Raw genomic sequence first — 21,400 nt, forward strand, 5'->3', positions numbered from 1 at the left:
GAAAGTATTCACTGCCATGTAAATTTGGTTGTTCGCTGAACTGGAGAAGATTCTGACATTAGACATAATTTCATCGGTTTATTCCCTTCGTATGTGAGTGAGTTTAAAACAAGAGACTTCAAGAGAGACATATGAGATTAATGAAGAATAAAATAATCTGAAAATGCCTCTGAAATCATATAAATGTTCTGTATGCAGCGACACACAGCTCAAAACTCCTAACTTTGGGATGTAAATCACCTTAAAGGGGCAGTATGTAGTTTTGGAGAAGAAGTTCAAACTCAGAATTTGCATACTTGCAATATAAATGAGGTGATAATACATTGTTCAATAAGTGAATAAACAAGCTGATCTCAGAGGAAAATAAGGTCCCAGAACACCGTTTGAAGCTAGAACGCTGGCAGGGTCCGCCACATTTTAACAAAGTAAAACAGTAAGAAATTGTCCTTTAAAGGTCAGTTTGTTTATTCAGTTTTGAAAACAAAGAGTTTGTTTGTTTAGGCATGAAAAAAAAAAAATCAAAGATATTTCGCTCCCGTTTAAAACATCTCCCCTAAACTACACACTGCACCTTTAAAGCATCCCATCAGAGATCAGCCCTGTGCCTGAGATCCAGTTTGCACTTCATCAAACCTAAAACCACCTTCTGCCATGTGGCCTTTTTTTTTATTATGCTTTTCACTTTTCCCCCCCCAGTCTGCAGACACGAGCTGCGTGCACATGAAAGGCAGCTCCTCATCTGTCATAATTATTCCCATATTAATGCCTTCTGAAATAAAGCGGCTATTGTTCCGACAAATGAAAGCCGGCGCTTATGCGTGTGTTATTTTGTTGGTACTCTCCTGCAGTATTGATAATGAGGATTTATCATGGCACGGTTGACAATGAATGCAATGTGCATGCGATAGTGGGAGGGATTATCCACCAAGTAGGGCAAGTGGCTGAGGCTAAGGACTGCAATTCCATCGAGCCCAGTTCATTTCAGTCATCGGCTCAGAGCTCGCAGACGGGACAAGGAAGAAACAATTTCCAGCGTCGCTTTATTTGTCACATCCCCCCACAAAACAAAACAAAAAAAAGAAAAGAAAAGAAAAAGAAAGAAGTGAAAAATGGTTAAGTACATGCGACAGCACAGCGAGCTGAAACCCGAAGAGGTCCTGTCGGAGTCTGATGCGTCCATGGACCAGCAGGATTTCGGAGAGATGTCCGACTATTCATTCAGCGACGTTTTATACTCCAAATGTTCCGCAATGGACCAAATCGGCACTTTCATGAAGAACGTGCAAGTGCTTCTCGATGCAGCGAATTACATAGAAAATGTCGAGAAGAGCAGCGGAAGTAAGTAAACACGGGCTTGCAGGGGATATTAACACGTAATGCGCCGGGCAGACAACAATAGAGGCGAAGGCGACAAAAGACGCGCAGCGGACCGGATGAACTGGCCCCGGAGCAGCCGGCGGTAATTCACCTGCTCCCGGGAGGCTGTGGACTAATCCACCGGCTCCGACCACATATGAGGGGAATGTAAGAGAAGCGGAAAGGAAAGGAAGCCTCTGTCTGGATCCAGGAAGCACTTTGCATTTTTACTGCAACAGTAGCCCTGCAGCTGACTGATGCGCTCACACTCGGTTTGGTTTCTGCAGAACCGAACTGGATCAGGCACCGCTCAGTGACTTTATTATTCTGCATATGTGCACATTTAGGTTAATACGTGTAGACATTTGTGGTGTTTGAGACCTCATTTCCGAGCTGATATTTCTATCCAAGCTTCTTTCTCGACTAGTCCGTAGAAATGTCGCGTTCACGGACCCTGTTGCGCACACGGAACCGCGGTTCGGAGCTTCACTTCCCCATCAAAGTGTCCAATTCAACGCGCACCTATCATGTTCAGGAGCAGCTGCTGCTGCTTCCTTGTGTGTGTTGTTCACATGGTTTCCACATGGAACAAATTGTAAAGTTGTCATTGGTCGGGACGCATGTTCCCAGCGCGAGAGTCACTGCAGGCAGCCAATAGCGCGCCGGGTTCATGTCTGACGTCGCATGTTACTGGGATTGGGCTGGGGGGTTCATGGGAAATGTAGTGCAGCTGGGGTAAATGTGTGTCCACTAAATATTGTTACTCTGATAGATCAATGCACTGGCATCAGAAGTGTTTATTGTAGGGAGGCTGTGCTGTTTCTGAGGAGGGTTCACTGAGGTTTCTGCCTTCGGTCACACATTTAAATGTAATTTAGTATTCAGGCCAAATCAGGTCACATGCATCATGCAAATCCAAGCCTTCATGGAGCCTTTTTGCTTGTAGCACATTTGTAAAAACTGCACAGTCTATTTAATCCTCTTGATCTTTTTTTTTTTTTTTCCATCACCAGAATGCGAGCACGGCTACGCTTCGACATATCCTGCAGGCCAGACGGCACACCACCAGAAGCAGCGCAAGTTCAAGAACAGGAAATTGGACAATATTCACAATAGGTATGTTAATGTTTGTCTTCATTTATGTAAAGCGTGGTTATGAAACCATCGCAGCATTAGTTCACACACAGCTATCTGATTTGCTCTGCACACGTAGGTTGTGCAACATGTTGTGTTTTGCATTAATAAGAGTTTTGTTTCTATATTATTTCAACAGGTCGGCACACAATGAGCTGGAAAAAAATAGGTGAGTGAGACAAAACTGAGAGGGTCGTTTGTATGTTTGTGACAAAAACACTCAAGTACTGAAAGACATGAGAAGGGCGGTCAGCTTAGATTTGTACTTCCATCTCACTTAAATCAAGTTTCGTCTCGTATGCATAACAAGTTGCGGATGTGAACGTGCAGAAGAAGCAGAAAGACAAATCCCCACAGTATTTAAACTGCTCTGCAAATGGGCCTTTATCTCAAGAGCCAGCTGTCTCAAAATGGAGCTTCAAGCTGATAAACCGAAAGCCTTCTCCATTCTGCCATGTTTGCATATCTGGGTGCTATGCTAAATACGGTGACCATACCGAGATGTGCTGCAGGCTTATAAATCAGCTTATTATCATCGCAGGCCTTTAAAAAAAAAGGCCATTTTTTTATCAACAACTTGGAAATTCAGCCTTTTGTCAACGACTGCGAGTGTGCATTTTGCAAGGCAAATAAACGGGAGGTGTAATGCAGCCTCAGTAGCAGCGCTGCTCCTGGAGGACATGCAGACATTTCCCCAGTCAGCAAACGGGAACCGTCTGTTTCCAGACAACAGGGCTCCTTCCTGAGAGATTCTCAGCTGCAGATCTAACAGCAGCTTGCTTGTGTTGCTCCAGGATGAGGCAGCCCTTTGCTTTGAGCAGGAAACAAATGTCAGGACACATTTATCCTAAAATTAAACGCCCAGTTAATCTTCAAAGGCGAGCCGGGCGCGTGAGAATATTGGTTTGAGACGTGCACCGAGTGACGAGGAAAAAAATTGCATCTTCAAGAGGAAGAGGCTTCTTTCACATTTTCTTTTTTTTTTTATAAAATGGTGGCCAATGCAGAGAGGAGAGATGACATCACAACTTGACCTACATTTTACTCCATGATTTGAAAGGATAGTGAGTGTCCTTTGTCAGTTTTCTGCATTCGTACAGACCACAGGCCCAGAGGCCTCGGTGGACCAGAAACAGAGTGTCAGCAGTAGCTTTTGAATCCGGGGCCACACAGATCCGTATGTAACTGCTACTGCAAAATGGATAAACAGACAAATTGTGCCTGGATGCTTTGACTGTTGCATCGCTCATCGCAGACAAATTAATGGCATCATAATTCGAATCGATCAGTACCAATCAAATAGCTATATGTCTTAACTATTACGATACAAATCAAATTGGATGAGGAGCAAGAATGCATTAGTCTGGAAATAACGCACATTATTCCATGTCTGCTGTCTCTAAAGAGAAATGACCCCTCTGATTGTGTCTCTTCCCACAGACGAGCACATCTACGGCTGTGTTTGGAGAAGTTGAAGTCCCTCATCCCTCTGGGACCAGACTGCAGTCGACACACCACACTGGGACTGCTCAACAAGGCCAAAGCACATATCAAGGTGTGGTAGTCTATAGCAACCTCTGTAGTGTGGTACAATAATGGGATTAAGGGCTAAATTCAGCTTTTTATTCCTGACTGGCCATGTGTTAATGTAGGAACGTAACCATAAACAGTCATCGTGCCAAAATAGGCTGTTTTCCCACAGCAGATATTTGGACCTCTCACAGTAGGTAAAGCACAGCACCAGCAGCCACTCACTGATCCCAAGATTTAAACAATATCTGAGACTGTATGTGCATTAGATATCTAACGTAATGTAAGCCTTACCAGTCAATAGACTGATCCCGTTTTTATTCATGGGATACATTTGTGTTTTAGTCTCCGAGCTCACATTCTCGATGGCCCACACTTTCTGGTTTTTCCTTGAAGTACAAGCTGCTGTGCTGTCCTGACACCTTGCTGTACACCTTACACCTTACCACCTTACTATATTCCTTGGTGTGTTAGTTCAACACCTGCCGCTGGCCACTTGTTTAGCAATCGTAGCTGACACCAGAAAAAGAGAAGACAGCTCTTCCTGTTTGGCCTCACTTCCATGCCTAAAGTAAACATCTGATTCAGGGCGACCATGATGCGATAATAAAACAATTATCATTGTAACATTTTTTTGATGATTTATTGTTTTCATCACTGAATTTACTTTTATTAATTATGCTCAGCCATCCTCACCAAAACTCATGACGTAGCCTGGCTTAAAAACATCAATCTGTTAAGGTTCACCATCCGACCGGCTCGGCCATTAGGAACGTACAGTATTACAAAACTGTTACAGACGATCATAATGTCGACAATTGGGTTTTAAATTCCAGATTATTGGATTTTGGATTCTGAGCCTTGGCGACTGAGGTCCTTCAGACTACCGGATAATGTGAATGGTCCGCTGACCACTGGTCTTGAGAGCAACATGTCTGTCCTGAATGGACCGCTGAGTGTTTCCGAACTGCATGAGACCGGCGATGGGCACAAATGATTGTGAAGCAGTAAAGCATCCAAGACTCAACACTCTTGCTCCCCTGATGGCTACAGTCAAAGCCAGATACACTTTTTTTTTTTGGGGGGGGGGGGAAATATTGGATTTTTTTTTTTAAGCCAAGTCTTTGCAGACTCTAGCAATGGGAGGCAGTTGAGGGGTGATTGAGGGCTGCAGTAAGAAAACAATCCTGGCAACAGTCTGGGAGTTTATCACAGTGGGGGGTAATGGATAAAGTACCCACTGTATGATTTCCACTGTTTATTCTGGACTTGCCTGCTGGAAGTCCAGGAAATGTGGCTTCTGAAGGCTGCTGTGTTGTATTTTTGGAACCAGAGGTTGTGTGTGAGGGTGAAAAGCGTGGTGCAGGTGCAGCGAGCGTTAAGCTCATGACTGCAGGATGTATTAAAAACAGAAAACGCCCTGTACTGTGTGACAGGAAGAGCAGTGCTCTGACTTGCATTTACTGATACAAGTAGTGCATAATACAATAGATAGATAGAATATTTATAATACAATAAATACTAGTATATAAGAGCTGAGAGTACAAAATAAATGTTTCAGCTATATGCAGGACAAGATGACTTGTAACCCATGAACAAATTATTCCAGCTTTCTCATCCAGTGATCGTTGTAGTACGTCCACTTCATAGAGACACCAGATATTCCTCTACAACCAGCAACTTTCAATCCTCGTGTGTTGAATAATTTATGAGGAGGCACAGGGGGCCTCACATCACTGCATATGAGCTAACCATCTTCTCATGCATGTTAATCATGAGGAACATCTACAGGGGTGCAGTCATAATGGTCTGATTTAATTCATGCAAACACCAAATATGTCACATTGGATCCAGGCACGTTGATTGTCTTGATTATCTTTAGAGCCCAATTTAACAAGAGTTTAATGAACTCTTTTGCATTTCAGAAACTTGAAGATATGGACCGGAGGAGTCAACACCAGCTGGAGACCTTAGAGAGGGAGCAGAGGCATCTGCAGAGGCAGCTAGCCCAGCTGCAGACTCATGGAGAGCGGGAGAGGGTCCGTACAGACAGCCTGGGCTCCCGCATGGACTCTGATCGCTCAGAGTCTGACAGAGGTGAGTGAACCAGACCTTTATCTGAGAGAAAACTTTGCAGCATCATTAAAGTTTTAGACTTTAATGTATCAATTTCAAATATTTAGACTCACATGATTCATAAAATGTATCTGTATTCATTTGCGTTTCTCTTTTTTTTCCGAACAGAGGAGATTGAAGTGGATGTGGAAAGCACTGAGTTCTCCCATGGAGAAATGGACAGTGTAAGCACCAGTGGTGCAAGTGACCTGGACGACCACAGCAGCCGGCAGAGCACAGCCAGTGATGAGGGCTACTCCACTTGCAGTCTAAAACTGGCCTTCTCTGCTTAAAACACCAGCCTATACTCTCACTTCAGCTGCAGTCTTTTATGGCTTTCACCTTTCAAAGTACCAGCCTACAGCTCCATTCTCCCCCGCAGTTTAGGTAACCTTTCTTCAGAAGAACCAGCCTCAACCCCACCTTTAACCGACAAATGAAACAGCTCCTCCACCCTGAGAACCAGCCTTATGTTCAACTCAGTCTAAAAGTTTAAAACGTCTCCTTACAAAAGCCAAGGGGCTTCCTCTACACGAAACGTTTTACACAACAGCCTCAAATTTTGGCAATATACAGTTTCCTCATTTTTCCAAGTCGACAATAACCTGAATGTCCCGCAAACCCATTACCAGCTTGAATCAACCATACCTGCACCCAATACCGATCCTGTAGAGGACCCGTGTCCGCACCAGTGTTCAACACTGAAGGGGAAACGCTACCTTTAGTCAAGTTGATCCTCTGAAACCAGCAAAAAAAAGAAACATGAAAACACAAACATACCCAATACCAGCTAGAAGCTCACCATTGGGAACGTTTGCTCCATTTGCCTTGTAAAAACTTTGCCCCTTTTCTTTGGATGCGATATCCAGACGGCACTTCTTGTCCGTGTACAAGCCAGTGGCAAGGGCTACTATGTCTGCATTCCAACATGTTGATTACACTTCTATAACCTCTGCTTTAGGACCCACAACCATCATTGATCCCTGTGGCGTCCCTCCCGACTGACATACAGTCGCATCCAAACAGGTGGTGTAGTCCACCCTCGTTCCACTAATTTATTTTGCATATGATTATAGTATTTATTTTTGGTATATTTAATTTTACTGTAGCTAGGTCTTGGTCATGCTTGAATGAAAAAAAAATAACCCTTTTCTTTGTTTTTTGTTTTTTTTATGTTTACCAAATTACTTGACAATTAAGCCCATACGCAGTGCTACAGGTTTAATGCATTACTCAAATGGTGTTTTGTTCAAAGAATGACACATCTCTTTCGCACTGTGTGCAAATTCAACTTTATTTAGACAGTAATAAGCTATCCCGCACTTGTCCAAGCACAAGGCTCAAGCAATAACGCGCCTAGTTTTAGCATATCTTGAACGTTGGCTGTGTTTAGCACATTATTCTGTCCGTCCAACACCAAATTGCAGTTTGCTAGTTTCCACTTGCTCCGGTAGTGGTACCCGTTAATAATAATCTTTAGTAAAAACGATTGTAATTGATTTTTTTTTTTTTAAAAAGCTATGGTGCATGTGTGTTGAATGTAGCTTGTCTAATCATGTTGTAATGTGCTTTGGATTGACAAGTCTTAAAAAAAAATTGTCTGTAGCATGAACATAAACACTACAGAATACCAATTTTGGTTTTTACTTCAATGTTTAATACTGTATCTTTTTTGTATTGTAGCAGGAAAAAGTTCAAATCCTTGAAATTTGGAGGCTTCCCACTAATAATTCAATGTGTATTTGACACACCGAATTGCACTGCTGACCTGTTCGAATCCATGAAACCAAATAAGACATTTCAATAAGACCATTTATCTGCATTTTTTTTGGTCCAAGTCCGAAGTAGATCACCACCAAATTGTGTCTTAACATGGGTATATGACTCTTGCACAAAGTTCCTTGTTACAGGTCTTTTCTCCCCCCAACCTGTTTGGGAAACTATAAAATGCACTATGAAAAAGACTTTTGTTAAGGAAGTATGTCAAAGCACACCCCAGAATGTTTTCTCTCGTGCTCAAATCAGCCATCCAAGGTGACTATTTTGCAAAACATGTGCTGCTGGTCCCCTGCTAATACTTTGTATCAGTTCCTCATAACTGTCCCTGGAATCTTAATAAACCTCTACCACCCAGACATTAACCAGCGTTGTCCTTTTTGAAGCCTAACATTATTATTGTCAACTTGAGTCTCTTGTATTAAAGACCGACTGCAACTGTTGCCAGCCTTAATTTTGTCGGAAGAAAAGTATCACATATATTATCAATCGGCTCTGTATTAAACACTGCATTCAGCATTTTACAGTTGAACATGTCAAACAAAAAAAAAATCATGCAAGTTAAAGGAAAAACGAGTTGTAGTAACAGTTGCAGCATGCTGCTCTTGAAATGGATTTAATAATAATTGTACAAATCTTTACTGCCACCTACAGGACCTGACAGAGCCACGATTAAACTATACTGTCCAAACAGTCAAAATGATGAAAGCAAGTATTTAAAAAACTGAAAACAAAACAATGTTTATTTCACTGTTAAATATACAGAAATGGAAACTTAAAAATCAGCCCTCTTAAATGAACACCATTATTAACGTTCAGACTCCTCCACAATATACCAGGGTTCAGATTCAAATGTACACACCAAGTCTACAGGTGTTTACTTGTACACATCTTAGTATTTGGCCTCGTGGAAATTGGACACAGGCAGCAAACTCTACAGATTTTCTACAACGACACTTCCTGTTCTTACACGACAGGTGACCTTGCTCAAATACAGGGGAAATCCCCTCCATTTGGATTTTTATGTTGTTGTACCTACATAATATATAAGAAAACTACATCAATTTTTCAAACAATGGTGTGCAAGCAACTCCTTTCAAAGCTTTCTTTACTTGAGAAACTTAAATCATGTATAAACACAATGGAAAACACCGATACAGCTAGTGTACAGTGGATTATTATATACACAATATATGAGGTCATTGTGGCATTAGATGTCTGACATTGTATTTTGACGTGTCGTGATACTGGGTCATAGGCTTGTCTGCAATACCACATGTTCCCACTCCAACCTTTCCATTTACGCTTTCCGGGGATGCAAATATACTCCTCTTTACCTACAAAAGAAAAACAGAAAAAGCCATAATTAATGATTATACAGCAACGGTCTGTCGGGTACATCTACTACAGACACATACAATCTTCCAGCAGTAATTCACGGGCAGCAGGCCACTAGTTTCAAGTTACCTGCCCCGCCAGTCGCATACCAGGCTGCAGGGTGCAATACCATGTAGTGTGAAGGACAAGGGGTGGATTAGCTAGCACAGCTCTGGTGTCTGCCAACATTCTGGATTTCTCAACCGTGTGAATTCACTGTTTAGTTTTGCTCATTTTTATTTGATACCTCAGTTTCAATGTAGGAACTGAATTCCTGCAAAGAGCTTAACCCTCAAAGTCCTTGAATAATTTTTGTGTTGCCTGACTCTCCAGTATTCATTTAAAATATTCCACCCTATTCTAGCAGTGAGCATCGAGTCCCATACATCATTTGATTTAGGAGAACCATACGTTTCAGTCTGGCTCATTTAAAGTCATTCAAATTTGACATTTGCCTTGTCTGGGAATGGATTAATTTACCAGTCATTTTTTTACTGTGAAATTAAGACAGAATCTCAGTTAGATCACCCGACTTTGTGACTTGATGGACACCACGCTTTGCCAGTTGTCGCCTCATATTTTTTCTACTATCACAGAGCCTGGCTGGTTTAAACATTATCCCATTCGAGAACTCACTACAGACCTGCTGCTGTGGAAACCAACATCATGCAAGAAAGAAGACATCTACAGAATATAACTACTGCCCACTGCCTTTGCTCAATGCACCACAGGTTTCCCAGCACTACACTAAAATAAATTCAGGCCTCCATAAAAAGAAAACGTACCTGTCCTTTCTTGTTCTTTGAGTACGCTTTGTTGTTGAACTGTTGCCACTTTGACTTTTGTTCCTCCCTCTCTTGCTCCAATTCCTTCATCCTCGCCACCTTCTTCTGGGCTTTCTTCTTCTTGTACTCCCTCTGCTCTGCTATCTGCTCTTTCCTAGAAAGACAGACAAGAAAAGACAGACATTTAAACTCCGTCCATGATGTACAAATACAATAACAAACATGCTATAACAAATATGAAATAAAAACAGTGAAGCCCAGTGTACAGAATAACTTAACAGTTTACTTTCCAGAGCTGCCATAATGGTTTCTGGATAATTTAGGACACTATCCAAAAATCAACAAGTGATCAACCTGGCCAAGAAATTATTTCTTTAGATGTCTACAGTATACGAAGGGGAAAACTGCCAATCATCTACTGTGCAACCAACTTGAAATGAGAGGTGAATAGATGGATGTCATCACAAGGCAAAAGGAGAATGACAAAGTGTGGCGTTTACTGAACACTAGTCGCTTGTGCTTATTTCCTAGAATCATAGTCATAAAATTTGCAGGAGCCTTAAAAAATGAAATAGATTCAGGCCTTTATGAGATGTGGACCGTAAGGTAAAATAAAATGCTGTGCGTTTTAGGCAAGAGTGGAAATCAAAGCACATTTCCAATCATGAAACTAAAAAGGAGAATAGAGCAACAGTTGGTTAGTTTGTTTTTGGCTTGAGTGAAACACAAGAGTTTTGTTCATACCTTGACTTTGGCTTTCCACTCCCATCCTCATCAGAACGTTTCCCCTCCTCTGCTGCTTTGAGGTTCTGCAGAGGGATCACTTCAGCATTCCCGTATCCAGCGAAGGTAACTGCTGCAGTGCTGTTCTCTCGGTCTATCTCCTCAATCTCAGCCTCATACACCCTGTCAAAGAATCACGTCTGTAAGCAGGTGAGTATGAGCCAAAGACTCAAGCTCCACTAAATAAGTAAAGCTTAACACTCATACATAATACTGGATGAAAAATCTGTGCGATATGTGACTATAGGACACTCTTTGGCCATTTTTCTATATACAATTCACCACAAGAATATAAACATTGCACAAACAAACATTTGTCCCTTCTGATCGAACATCCATGAAACTAAAATCATCAAAACTCATTACATTAACATTGGTGGACAGAACTAAATACATAAAACCATTGCTCAAATAATTACTCAAATTGCATTGCTAGAGTATAAGGTTTGCAGTTGCATGTAATGTTTTCTGAGAAGAGGTCTGTGATACTCACTGTCCATCCTGACTCCACACAGCCATACACTTGTCCCCAACTTTCCAGCCGAGCTTAACGGGGACTGTTTCTGAGCCATGGGTGGTAGAAGTACCTTCAGTGGGCTGCGAGGTCAGGAGGTCTTTTGTCAAATCGATAACTTCCTGTAGAAGAAACAGTCAAAAGTGGGTTAGGTGTTCATGGAGCACATATGAAATTTCCCCCTTTTGTTAGCAATATAGCCCATGGTAAAAAATTAAAAAGAAAAAAAAAGAAGCTATTCATTGTAAAATAATTTACAGTACTAAATTAAAATAATGTTTGGGTAGGTACAATATTTCAGTGACATACTGTAGATTCAGTTTAATAATCGCTATTCAAGCGCTTAAATTTAGGCCAACTAGGGATAATTTTTCTTGTCTTTAAATCTTAATTAGATTAATTTCTAGATTAATCAATGAGTGTTTTGGTCTACAAAATGTTAGAAAATGGTAAAAAAAATGTCTATCAGTCTTTCCCAATGCCAAAGGTGGCGTCCTAAAATGTCTTCTATGTCCACAACCCAAAGATATTCAGTTTACAGGCATGGAGGAGTAACGAAACTACAAAACATTGACATTTAAGAAGCTGGAATCAGAGACTTCTGAATGAAATTTTACCCAAACAGATTCATTAATTGTCAAAGTAGTTGTCGGTTAGTTTAGTAGTTGACGACCTATTGATTAGTCGCTGTAGCACTGATTTAATCATATTAAGGATTTGGTATTCAGTTACTCATAAAACAGTCTTTTCATGCCTCCATACAACTCCAGCAATGACAAATACGCCTTACGTGTAATGTACACATCCAACACTTTGAAGCATCCTATTCACACAGACATACAAACCTGCAAGTCTTTCTGGAGTTTAAGGAGATCTTCATTGTCAGGGTCGGTGGATAGAGCAACTTCTACTTGCTGTAGCTGGGCTTTGTAGCTGCTTAACTGTTTCATCAAGTCGTCCGACATCTGCGTATTGACAAAAAAAAGGACAGTTTTCTGGAAAAGTTGGCTAGCTTTAGCTGTATTAACCTAGCACGTCCGAAAAGCTAAAGGTAAACAACTTAAATAAGAAAGCTCTCTTAGATTGGCGATTACCTATAGACACAAACAGCTCGTGTATTAAATGCTAAATGAGATGAACATGGGCTGCAACAAATCTAGCGAGAAAACATAATATCGCTAGCTTGTTATGTCACAACATTTACGTTAGCTTTACGCTAACACGGTTAGCAAGATCCCTCGGCCCTGTTTCGTCGACACAAGTGTAACGGACGACGGCTAATGCTAGCTACGGTAGGCAGAGGGGAAATCATAAAACAACGTGTTAGTGTGTAATCTTACCTCGGTATATATGTTCTTGACAGATAAATACCGTAAGCATTCAAGTCTAAACTCGGTAAAAATCGCCAATAACGCCTGCTCAAAAGAACAACAGTACGCTCTCCGACAACCGGAAGCTCGTGATAGAATTTTCTCGCGATAACAACGATGATCACGTCAAGTACAGAGAAGAGCAGCTCGTTAGCGCCCCCTGCGGCACTGCTCACAGTGGTATGTTCAGTCTGGGGTTAAAAACTCAGCTAAAATGTACATGCGAGTATTAACATAATGACTTAAAGAAAAAGGTCACACAAAAATGAAAATTCAGTCATTATCTACTCCTCTGGAAAGCCAGATTAAGTTTCTTTGTCCACAAAACATATCTGGGGGTTCACAACAAAAACATAAAGAAACAACAAACAAAAAGAAAAAAAAATCAACAGCTCATCCAGTGTAATCCAAGCTCCAGAAGCCCTTTAATCAAAAACTGATTAGAAAATATGTTATATACACCCTGCAGCTGCTAAATTTAAAGTGCGTCGTGGATGTAAATAATGTTTTTTCAATCAATTTTGGGCTTCCAGAGACTTGAAATACACCGGATGAGATGAGGTGTTTTTAATGTCGTAAAAAAGTCCACATCTACTCCTGTAGTTTTTTCTGTGTGGCTCCAGAAATGTTTTGTGGACTACAAAACTTCATACGACTTTCCATCGCAAGAAGGAGAATAGATAATGTCTAACTTTGGGTTAAGGTCGGTGTGGTGTCACAGCCACAGGATTTCCCAAAAAGGAGGCTGAGATACCCCAAGGGTCGCGAGAATAGTCTGAGTGGTCATGAGATCATTACTAAGGGACCAGTAGGATGATAAACAAAATGGCTACTTAAAATACTTTTTCATTTAAAGTAGACATGGTCACATGTAGACGTGGCTTTGTATTAAGTGGTTACAAGCAGAGAGGGTTGGGAGCTCTTAGTGTGCTCCTCTCCTCAAGTGATCTGGCAAAGTTGTGCTAAAACAAAACATACAAGACTTTGTACTTTAGCATTAATGTTAATGACCAGAGTACAGCACAGAGATGCCTCAGAGCACTAAACACATAACTCTTCACACACACAAAGCCTTTTAATGCTCCTAATGAACAAATATCATTAAGTCATAATGGTAAAAATCACGTGTTGAGTGCTAGATAGATTACATAACAATCTGGTTGGCATGCTTGAAACAACTTTAAATTAAGCAGCACATTGATAGACAATAACAATAATATAATGCAATGGACAGCGTGCTCCTTTTACTCATGTTGTTGCATGCAATCGCACGCTACCACGGTCAAAATCCTTGTCAGCAGTGTATGTTATTATCCGGCACTCACAAGTACAACCTTGCTATAAATATCATACAGCAGCACATTTTTGCAGTGTAGTTGACTATAGTTTAGTGGAAGAAACACAAAAACTTTTAATGGTTTTATTTGTGTATTAAGTAGAATAAATGACTCAGCACACTTTGATTTATGATACTTTGTTATAAGTTAAGCAAACATTCGTCAAGCTGAAATTTGTATTCTCTCAGATATCCTGCTGTTGCTGTTCTCTTGCACCACTAGTGACAGATTTCTTCACTAAGCGGCTCTGATCTTCTCTATAGATTCGGATATTATTTTCTCTGAAGATATATCTGAACATTTTGCTCATGAACCACAAAGCCATATAGAGTGTACTCTTAATCCATTGTAATTTAATAGACTGCAGATATTACTCCAATAAATCACAAATACTGTTAAAGTCATAATCAGCCGATGGTTTCAGGGTCTGGGAGCTTCACCAAATTGCTTTTAAATCTCCTGCTGCAGATGAACTCCGCCCATTCCCGTTCTCACTGAAGTGGAGCCAGCATCACAGATCCTCAGCGTCAGATCAACCCATATAAAAGACGTACTCTCCACTTCACCCACAACAGATGAAAAAGATCTGCCTGAGCCAGCACTCTCTGCGATGTAAGTCTGTTTTATGAAATGTCTTCCAAGGGATGCAAGTTTTTATTCTGAAAGGTTGGTGGATGAAGAATTCTTTTTTAAAGAATATTTCTGTTTTTGAATGATCTGATGTGGGAACTAAATTAAAGTTAGTTCAATATATTTTTTGTCTTTTTAATATTAAGAAACATTTTCTCGTAATTCTTCTCAGTTGGTGTCTATTTTTTCACTGACAGAAGCAAAGATTTCTTTTCAACAATCTCTTCCAGCGAACAAAGTGAGGAGGCTCAGTTCTCTGATTCTGCGCTCCTGAATGGATGATACTAACAGACTTCTGGCAATCAACGCTTCCAAACCTCCTTAAAAGACGGTGCTCGGTCAATATCATCGAAACCACGGCTCATCGTGATGGGTTGTCTTAACTCCACCAGCGGAAATGAGACTTTTCCACATGCTTATACTGTGAAGTCCTCTTTGCCTCTAACGTTCCTGGTGGGTATCCTCACCCTGCTGACTGTGTTTGGCAACGTCATGGTAGTAATTGCTGTGAACACAAGCCGAGCCCTGCGAGCCCCCCAGAACTTGTTTTTAGTCTCTCTGGCATGTGCAGACATCCTAGTTGCCACCCTAGTGATACCATTCTCTTTAGCGAAGGAACTGATGGGTTGCTGGCACTTTGGTCCAGGGTGGTGTGGAATCTACCTGGCTTTGGATGTGCTCTTCTGCACCTCATCCATCATTCACCTGTGTGCCATCAGCCTGGACAGATACTGGTCCGTTTCTCAAGCGATTGAGTACAACCTGAGAAGGACACCGCGCAGGGTTAAATGCACAATCCTCATAGTTTGGGTGCTGGCAGCCCTCATATCATTCCCTCCGCTCATCCTAATGAAAAAGAACGACGGTGAAAATAACTGCCCTAAGTGTGAAGTTATTGAAGAACAATGGTACATCATTTTCTCCAGCACTGCCTCTTTCTTTGTACCCTGCGCGGTCATGATTATGGTGTATGCAAGAATCTACCTGATTGCCAAGAAAAGAACCAGAGACCCACCAGGTGAAAAGCAAAAACAATTTGGCAACCTGGAAAGAAAGGAGGGAGAAGCGGGGGAGGTGGAAAGAGGGGAGGGTAGAGAGGTCGACGGGCTGAATGTGGAGGAAGAGCCGTCCTCGTCTGATGGGAACGACACCATCCTGTGCTCCCGAATGAAGAAGAGGGCTATAAGAACAACCCGAGTGGCTCAGGTGAAGCTGGGAGAAACCCCTCTGAAGCCAGAGGTGCAGCCCTGTGTGAGAGTGGGCAGGTGGAAAGAAAGGCAGCGCAGAGAGAGGCGCTTCACATTTGTTCTGGCTGTGGTCATGGGAGTGTTTGTTCTCTGCTGGTTCCCCTTTTTCTTCACATACACGCTCACTGTTGTGTTTTGCCGCGACTTTGTCCCGGAGACATTGTTCAAAATGTTTTTCTGGTTGGGTTACTGCAATAGCTCACTTAATCCTGTTATATACACCATATTCAATCATGACTTCAGGAAGTCTTTTAAAAAGATCCTTTGTAAAAGGGACAGAAGACAGTTATAAATAAGAGTTTTATGAATGCATTTCCAAAACAGCATTTTTGTTCATCTGCATTAAGGGTCATATCACTGTAAATATTACGTTAAGAAGATATTAAAATATATTTATTGAATATTTGAAAAATGTGAAATGTTGCATATTTTGCTTTTTGTGTTGTAACAGTGTGTGTTCTTCCACATCTGTAAATGTTTGTTTTGTTGTATTAAATAATGCAACAAATAACTCACGTGCAGTTTCTTTTACATTGTGACAACCTTTGAGTTTAGATTTTGACACTGTACACCTGTGACAACATAAATTATACATTTTCTGCATGTGTGTGTTTGTTTTGTAACAGTATTTAAATGTATAAGTCAGAGATAATCTCCTGACAGACATTTGATTTAGATTTATTACTGCTGCATATAACTCCTAACAGAGAACTGTGAAAATAACAATGTGGGCCATATAAAGTCAGATCTTTAAGGCTGCTAATGCAAACATGATTTAGACATTTTTCAAAATGACAGCCATATTGGAGTGCAACATTTTCTTTTACCCGCAGCCATTTTGCAATTTGTTACAAATAATGTGGACACACATGGCCAATAGTTTCATAATGACTGAAAACTGAGTCATGCTCAATAAGTACGTCACATGAAATCCCCAAAATGACGCACATTACTCAGAAACTCTCTCCGTAATTGCCATCAGACTTAGAAAAGCAGATAATTATAGTAAATGTGACCTATTTAATTATTTATCTTTGTACAACTGTAGTCTACAAACAACAGCAAGAACACATGAAAGCACATTGCATCTGTAACGGTGGTATTCCCATACCACCAACTATCTCCTTCACTCATCATGAGAACAAGACAATTACATCAAAAGATAATTATGCCTAGGAGGTGTGGACAACAATATTGAATGCAGGTTATCATGAATTATAGCCCTGCATATCAGGATATCATTAAATCATCCCCTGGAGTCAGACAGAAATCAGGCAGCGTTAGAAATATGAGTGGCTGCTGCAAGTGACACTGTGAGGTTAATATCAACACAGGCTTATCAATGTGTTCTGTTCCTTTACTTTGTCTCTTCTGTCTCTTCTCCTTTGTTAGCACACCTGTCACGACACCATAACCTTTCTGCGTATTGACTTTTATTCAACGAAGACTTTTAGACCAGCAGCAGCCTGGGAACATAACATAAAGTAAATGTACCATCCCTGATTGCTCTAACTAGCAAACTTTTCCACTAACCACCTCTCATATATACAGAACATTAAGTAAATGATTCCCATGACTCGCTCTCTGGGACTCTGGTGTTTTGAGATTCCTGTGGTACACGTTTGGGTTCAACCACGTCTCTGGATCTCAAAATACAACCTCTTTTGCTCACCACAAATGGTGAACTATAAACCTGCTGTATTGCCGAGTTCCCACGAACAATCTGATGAGAGAAATATTAGGAAATTGTTAGTATTTGAGGTTCTGTGGCAAAGACAGTTTATGCAAGATAAAGCCATTTCCGTAAGCTGTTTAAACATTGCGAGGCTTTGCCGGGACACTGACGCTCACAGTTGGGATCAATATGTTTAAACTGCATTGGGAAAAATCAGTGGCCCCTGCCATAACAGCACTTATGAAGAGTGAACAAAAAATTCAATCAGTTATTACTGTTGTTGGAACATCTGGATTTAAATGTAGCCTTTTATATTAGGCTAATACGGAGCAATCAACCTTATGTTTAGTACCATAAAAAAATTGCAAGACAGTCCTAAAAATAATTGTACTTGGCCCACATCGATGGTGCATCAATGTGTCTCCAAAGATTAAAGCGTAGTGATTGCAATCTGAATGCATCCTTTAATTAAAATGACTACTATAACTATAATGGAGTCCGTCGCTATGCTTGAGCAGCAAGAGGCATTCATTAAGTTTTTAAAGCGCACGCTCGCCAAGCAATAGAGAGATTAAATGTCAAAATACCCATTGCCCAAAAAGACAAATGAAATGGAAGAAATCATAAAAATTCAATCAAGAGTTGACTCGGCGATATCTCTTGATTAGTTAAACCACATAAACAATGGTGACATATCAAATTAATCCTGAGTTACTGAATGTTTTATAATCTGTAATGTTTCAATGAAATTTGGCCTTCAATCTTCCACGCCTCACGTCACACCGCTGTAAAATATGGCTGGTTACAACTGTAAACAGTTTGGTTAGTTGTGTACACACTCACACGTCCACTTTGCTGCGACAATGATTTATTACCCCCTCTAAAGGCCACTTCAGAGCATCACGATTTATGCTCGCCGTGACACCAGAGCTTATAAAACCATACTTTATAAGCTGCTTCTGGCAGGAGTTCCCACAACTTTCACACAGCTCGCCTTCTAATTTCACCCGCATACGACTCAATGAGTGCTTGTTAAAGCTGCTAGTCATGTATCTGAAAGAGGCTGGAGCAAACAGGCCAGAGAGAACAGTCAACATCCCACCAGACATGCAGAGGATGGCGAGGCGGGATCGCACAGAGTCAGACAGACGCATCGAAACCATACTAACAAGTTTAAATCAGAGCTTGTGATGAATAGAGTGTTTTTAATTGAATGTTGGGTCATTCATTATGAATTGGGCACAATGCATCATGCGTATAATACTTCCTCCCTCTTGAATTGATAAGGATGCGAGATAATCAAATTACATTCTGAGGGATGATAGCAGCAGGAAGGTCCTGCTTAATTTGCCTCATGCAATCTCTGTTACTTTGTCTGCTCAACGTTGCATCTGTAATGGGAATTATTCTCAATGAATCTGACTTTAACCCCTAGTTTTCTAGTGTGTTTAATGCATTTAATTACAGCTGTCTAAGAATGGAGAGGATGATTGCCTTCTTAGCAGGACCTAAAATATTTTTAAACCACATCAGTACGAAAATTTGATAACATGGATATTTTCTGAATGACTTGCCAGGCCAATTTATTTTTTGCCTGCCAAGATTGTACCTATTAGAGGGCATGTTGATATGCAATCCCCGAGAAGGGGATTATTGTGATTAGTATTTAGGATTAAAAAAAAAAGATAGTAGATAGTAGGTTGTTATATTTTCTTAGCTCATCAAAAAAAAAACTTTGCAAAACATGCTCATCTGAAAGGAGCTCAAGAAAACCCCAGAGGAATGAGGATCCCACTGGGACTTCAGAGAGCCAAAACACATAGATGATGTGGAATTTACTTAATATATCAAATGTATCAACAAATGGAGGTTCATTCTTTGGGTAAGCCAATATAGTCATTACTCATTCATGTTTTCATATTTTACCTCCGTTTTTTCCAAGATGTTATATTATATTATAATATATAAATGACTCAATGAATAAATAAATAGATATGCCATACCAAAAATATCATCAAATTTAAACAGGTATGAATTAAAATATATAGAATATGACAAAAATGTCTTTACTTTCAAATTATCTAGCCCAACAACCACCAGGATACATTAACAGGAGCGTATTTCACAGGGGTTGTTGAATTTACCACACAGATAAAAATACTATAAACATCCAATATCACATTATTCTTTTATCAACACGTAAGCTAGGAAATGATAACTTTGAAGGGATAGCACAAAATATGAGGTTTGAAATGTTAGTCCATAATTCTTCATCTAATATTTGTATAACAAAGTAGGTGCGTTCTGTTTTGTTCATTCATTTTGAGCATTTTAAAAATAACAATCTGTGATGATTCATTCATAAACAATCTGTGTAAAAAGTGTGTAATATGGGGTGAGAGAGAGATGAGAAAAAATAGGGGGCAAAGGGGTGATACTGTCCCAAAACATACTCATTTGTCTTTACCATGACCTCAAAAATCTGTCATATTAAGAAGATATATCATTTATATGGACACCAGTTGATCAGAACAGTGTCAACTTTAAAAATCTGTCAACAATAAGGTCAAATTCAATTTAAAAGGACTGCATAAGTTTGAAAAATTGGATTATTTTGCTCACTGTTATCACAAGTAGATACTCTGCTGTCTGTGAAACTTCATGCATCATCTACATCTGTGCTTTCTACGTTCTGCAGTGAATCCTCATTGATACAAAATTAAGCTCTGGCAAATCTCCTGCTCCGGACACCATAATTCTTCCTTAGCCGTCTTGTCCTGTCTATGCCATCGATCGTATCCAATTCCAGTCTGGCCTACTCTCATCCTCATGCACACGCTTCGGCAAAACACAGGATGTCGGAAACACAAAGTAAACAACAGCTTACTATCATTGTACTTTATCTGTGTCCACCAATCAGCTGTTGTGGAAAACAATTCATCCCTCAGTATGATGTCAGTAAACACACCTACACACAGACAGACCGCGCTGTACCACACTATCAACTGGGGCATCTCTGTGGAGTCATTGCTCTTCCTTCCACCTGTCATCTGTTGCAAGGGGTGTCAGCATCATCTTGTTTTTTTAATCTCTTTTTGACAGGACAAACCTACTGACTACTGCTGTGGACACTGGAAAACACAAGTCACAATAGCTAAATGATTATTTGAAGTGAAAACATGACGAGATTACATCATGCAGAAATCAATATCTGAGGTTATTACTTGCAGTAAAAGTAATATATCAAGATGTCAGTGACGGCTGTTGAAATCCAGTTTTCTGGACAAGACAACACACTGTGTATTTGTGGCAAAGAGGAGCAATTTCAGTGACCTCCATGTTTTCAAACATAGGAGTGGATAGTAGAGTGGTCCTGCAGATGCACCTGAGCCTGTGACCATGTTCATATTATGTCTCTGACACTTACTTACTACACTCATACTTCAGTTATGACATTAAGTGTGTGGATTCAGGTGGGTGGGTTGTGGCAGTTACCTGTAAAGGTCAGCAGATGGCACCTGGTGTGTTTTATTTCCAGATGACTTCAATCGACAGATGTCCCTGCGTCAAGTATTAGACATCTGCCTTCCCACTCCTGAACAGGTAATGGCTTTTAAAAATGTATTAAGCATTTTGTTTCTGATATTGCCTGTGGTCGTTGTTGCTAACAGCAACTGAACGTTGTAACTGTGGAGGTAATGCTAGCTAGCCAGATATTGGTATGCTGGCACCCTCAGGACCAAACATATAAAGTGGTGTTAAAAAATAATT

General features: G+C 40.5%; 4 protein-coding genes across 8 annotated transcripts in view; 3 read left to right on the plus strand and 1 right to left on the minus strand.

Moving 5' to 3' along the window:
* Positions 1-961: 961 nt before the first annotated feature.
* On the plus strand, positions 962-8,276 carry LOC311270593 (max-interacting protein 1-like). Its single transcript, XM_084375560.1, has 6 exons — positions 962-1,338; positions 2,370-2,472; positions 2,630-2,659; positions 3,931-4,045; positions 5,946-6,117; positions 6,265-8,276. Exons 1-6 carry the CDS (start codon positions 1,110-1,112, stop codon positions 6,426-6,428), a joined length of 813 nt encoding a protein of 270 aa, XP_084231686.1. The 5' UTR covers positions 962-1,109; the 3' UTR covers positions 6,429-8,276.
* Positions 8,277-8,391: 115 nt separating this feature from the next.
* smndc1 (survival motor neuron domain containing 1) lies at positions 8,392-21,218 on the minus strand. Of its 2 annotated transcripts, none has more exons than XM_084375562.1 (6): positions 21,125-21,218; positions 12,216-12,335; positions 11,350-11,492; positions 10,818-10,979; positions 10,074-10,227; positions 8,392-9,248 (listed from the first exon to the last, which is right to left on the minus strand). In XM_084375562.1, the coding sequence occupies exons 2-6, from the start codon at positions 12,333-12,335 to the stop codon at positions 9,111-9,113; spliced, it is 717 nt and encodes a 238-aa protein (XP_084231688.1). In that variant the 5' UTR covers positions 21,125-21,218; the 3' UTR covers positions 8,392-9,110. The 2 variants fall into 2 exon arrangements, with proteins under 2 accessions (XP_084231688.1, XP_084231687.1); XM_084375561.1 differs by lacking the exon at positions 21,125-21,218 and adding an exon at positions 12,711-12,842.
* On the plus strand, positions 14,622-16,297 carry LOC311270177 (alpha-2A adrenergic receptor-like). Of its 2 annotated transcripts, none has more exons than XM_084374922.1 (2): positions 14,622-14,689; positions 14,938-16,297. In XM_084374922.1, exon 2 carries the CDS (start codon positions 15,077-15,079, stop codon positions 16,244-16,246), a length of 1,170 nt encoding a protein of 389 aa, XP_084231048.1. In that variant the 5' UTR covers positions 14,622-14,689; positions 14,938-15,076; the 3' UTR covers positions 16,247-16,297. The 2 variants fall into 2 exon arrangements, with proteins under 2 accessions (XP_084231048.1, XP_084231047.1); XM_084374921.1 differs by having other exon boundaries at positions 14,658-14,743; positions 14,905-16,297.
* LOC311270590 (transcription factor COE3) overlaps positions 21,143-21,400 on the plus strand; it is a 94,804-nt gene continuing 94,546 nt past the window's right edge. The window contains exon 1 of one of the 3 annotated variants that reach the window (XM_084375557.1): positions 21,143-21,232. The gene's annotated coding sequence lies outside the window, so the exon portion shown is untranslated. The remainder of the gene's footprint in view (positions 21,233-21,400) is intronic. The other 2 variants (XM_084375555.1, XM_084375556.1) reach the window with 2 other exon arrangements.

This window comes from Pagrus pagrus (genome assembly GCF_965226575.1).
Source record: "Pagrus pagrus genome assembly, chromosome: 15".
Lineage (NCBI taxonomy): Eukaryota > Metazoa > Chordata > Actinopteri > Spariformes > Sparidae > Pagrus > Pagrus pagrus.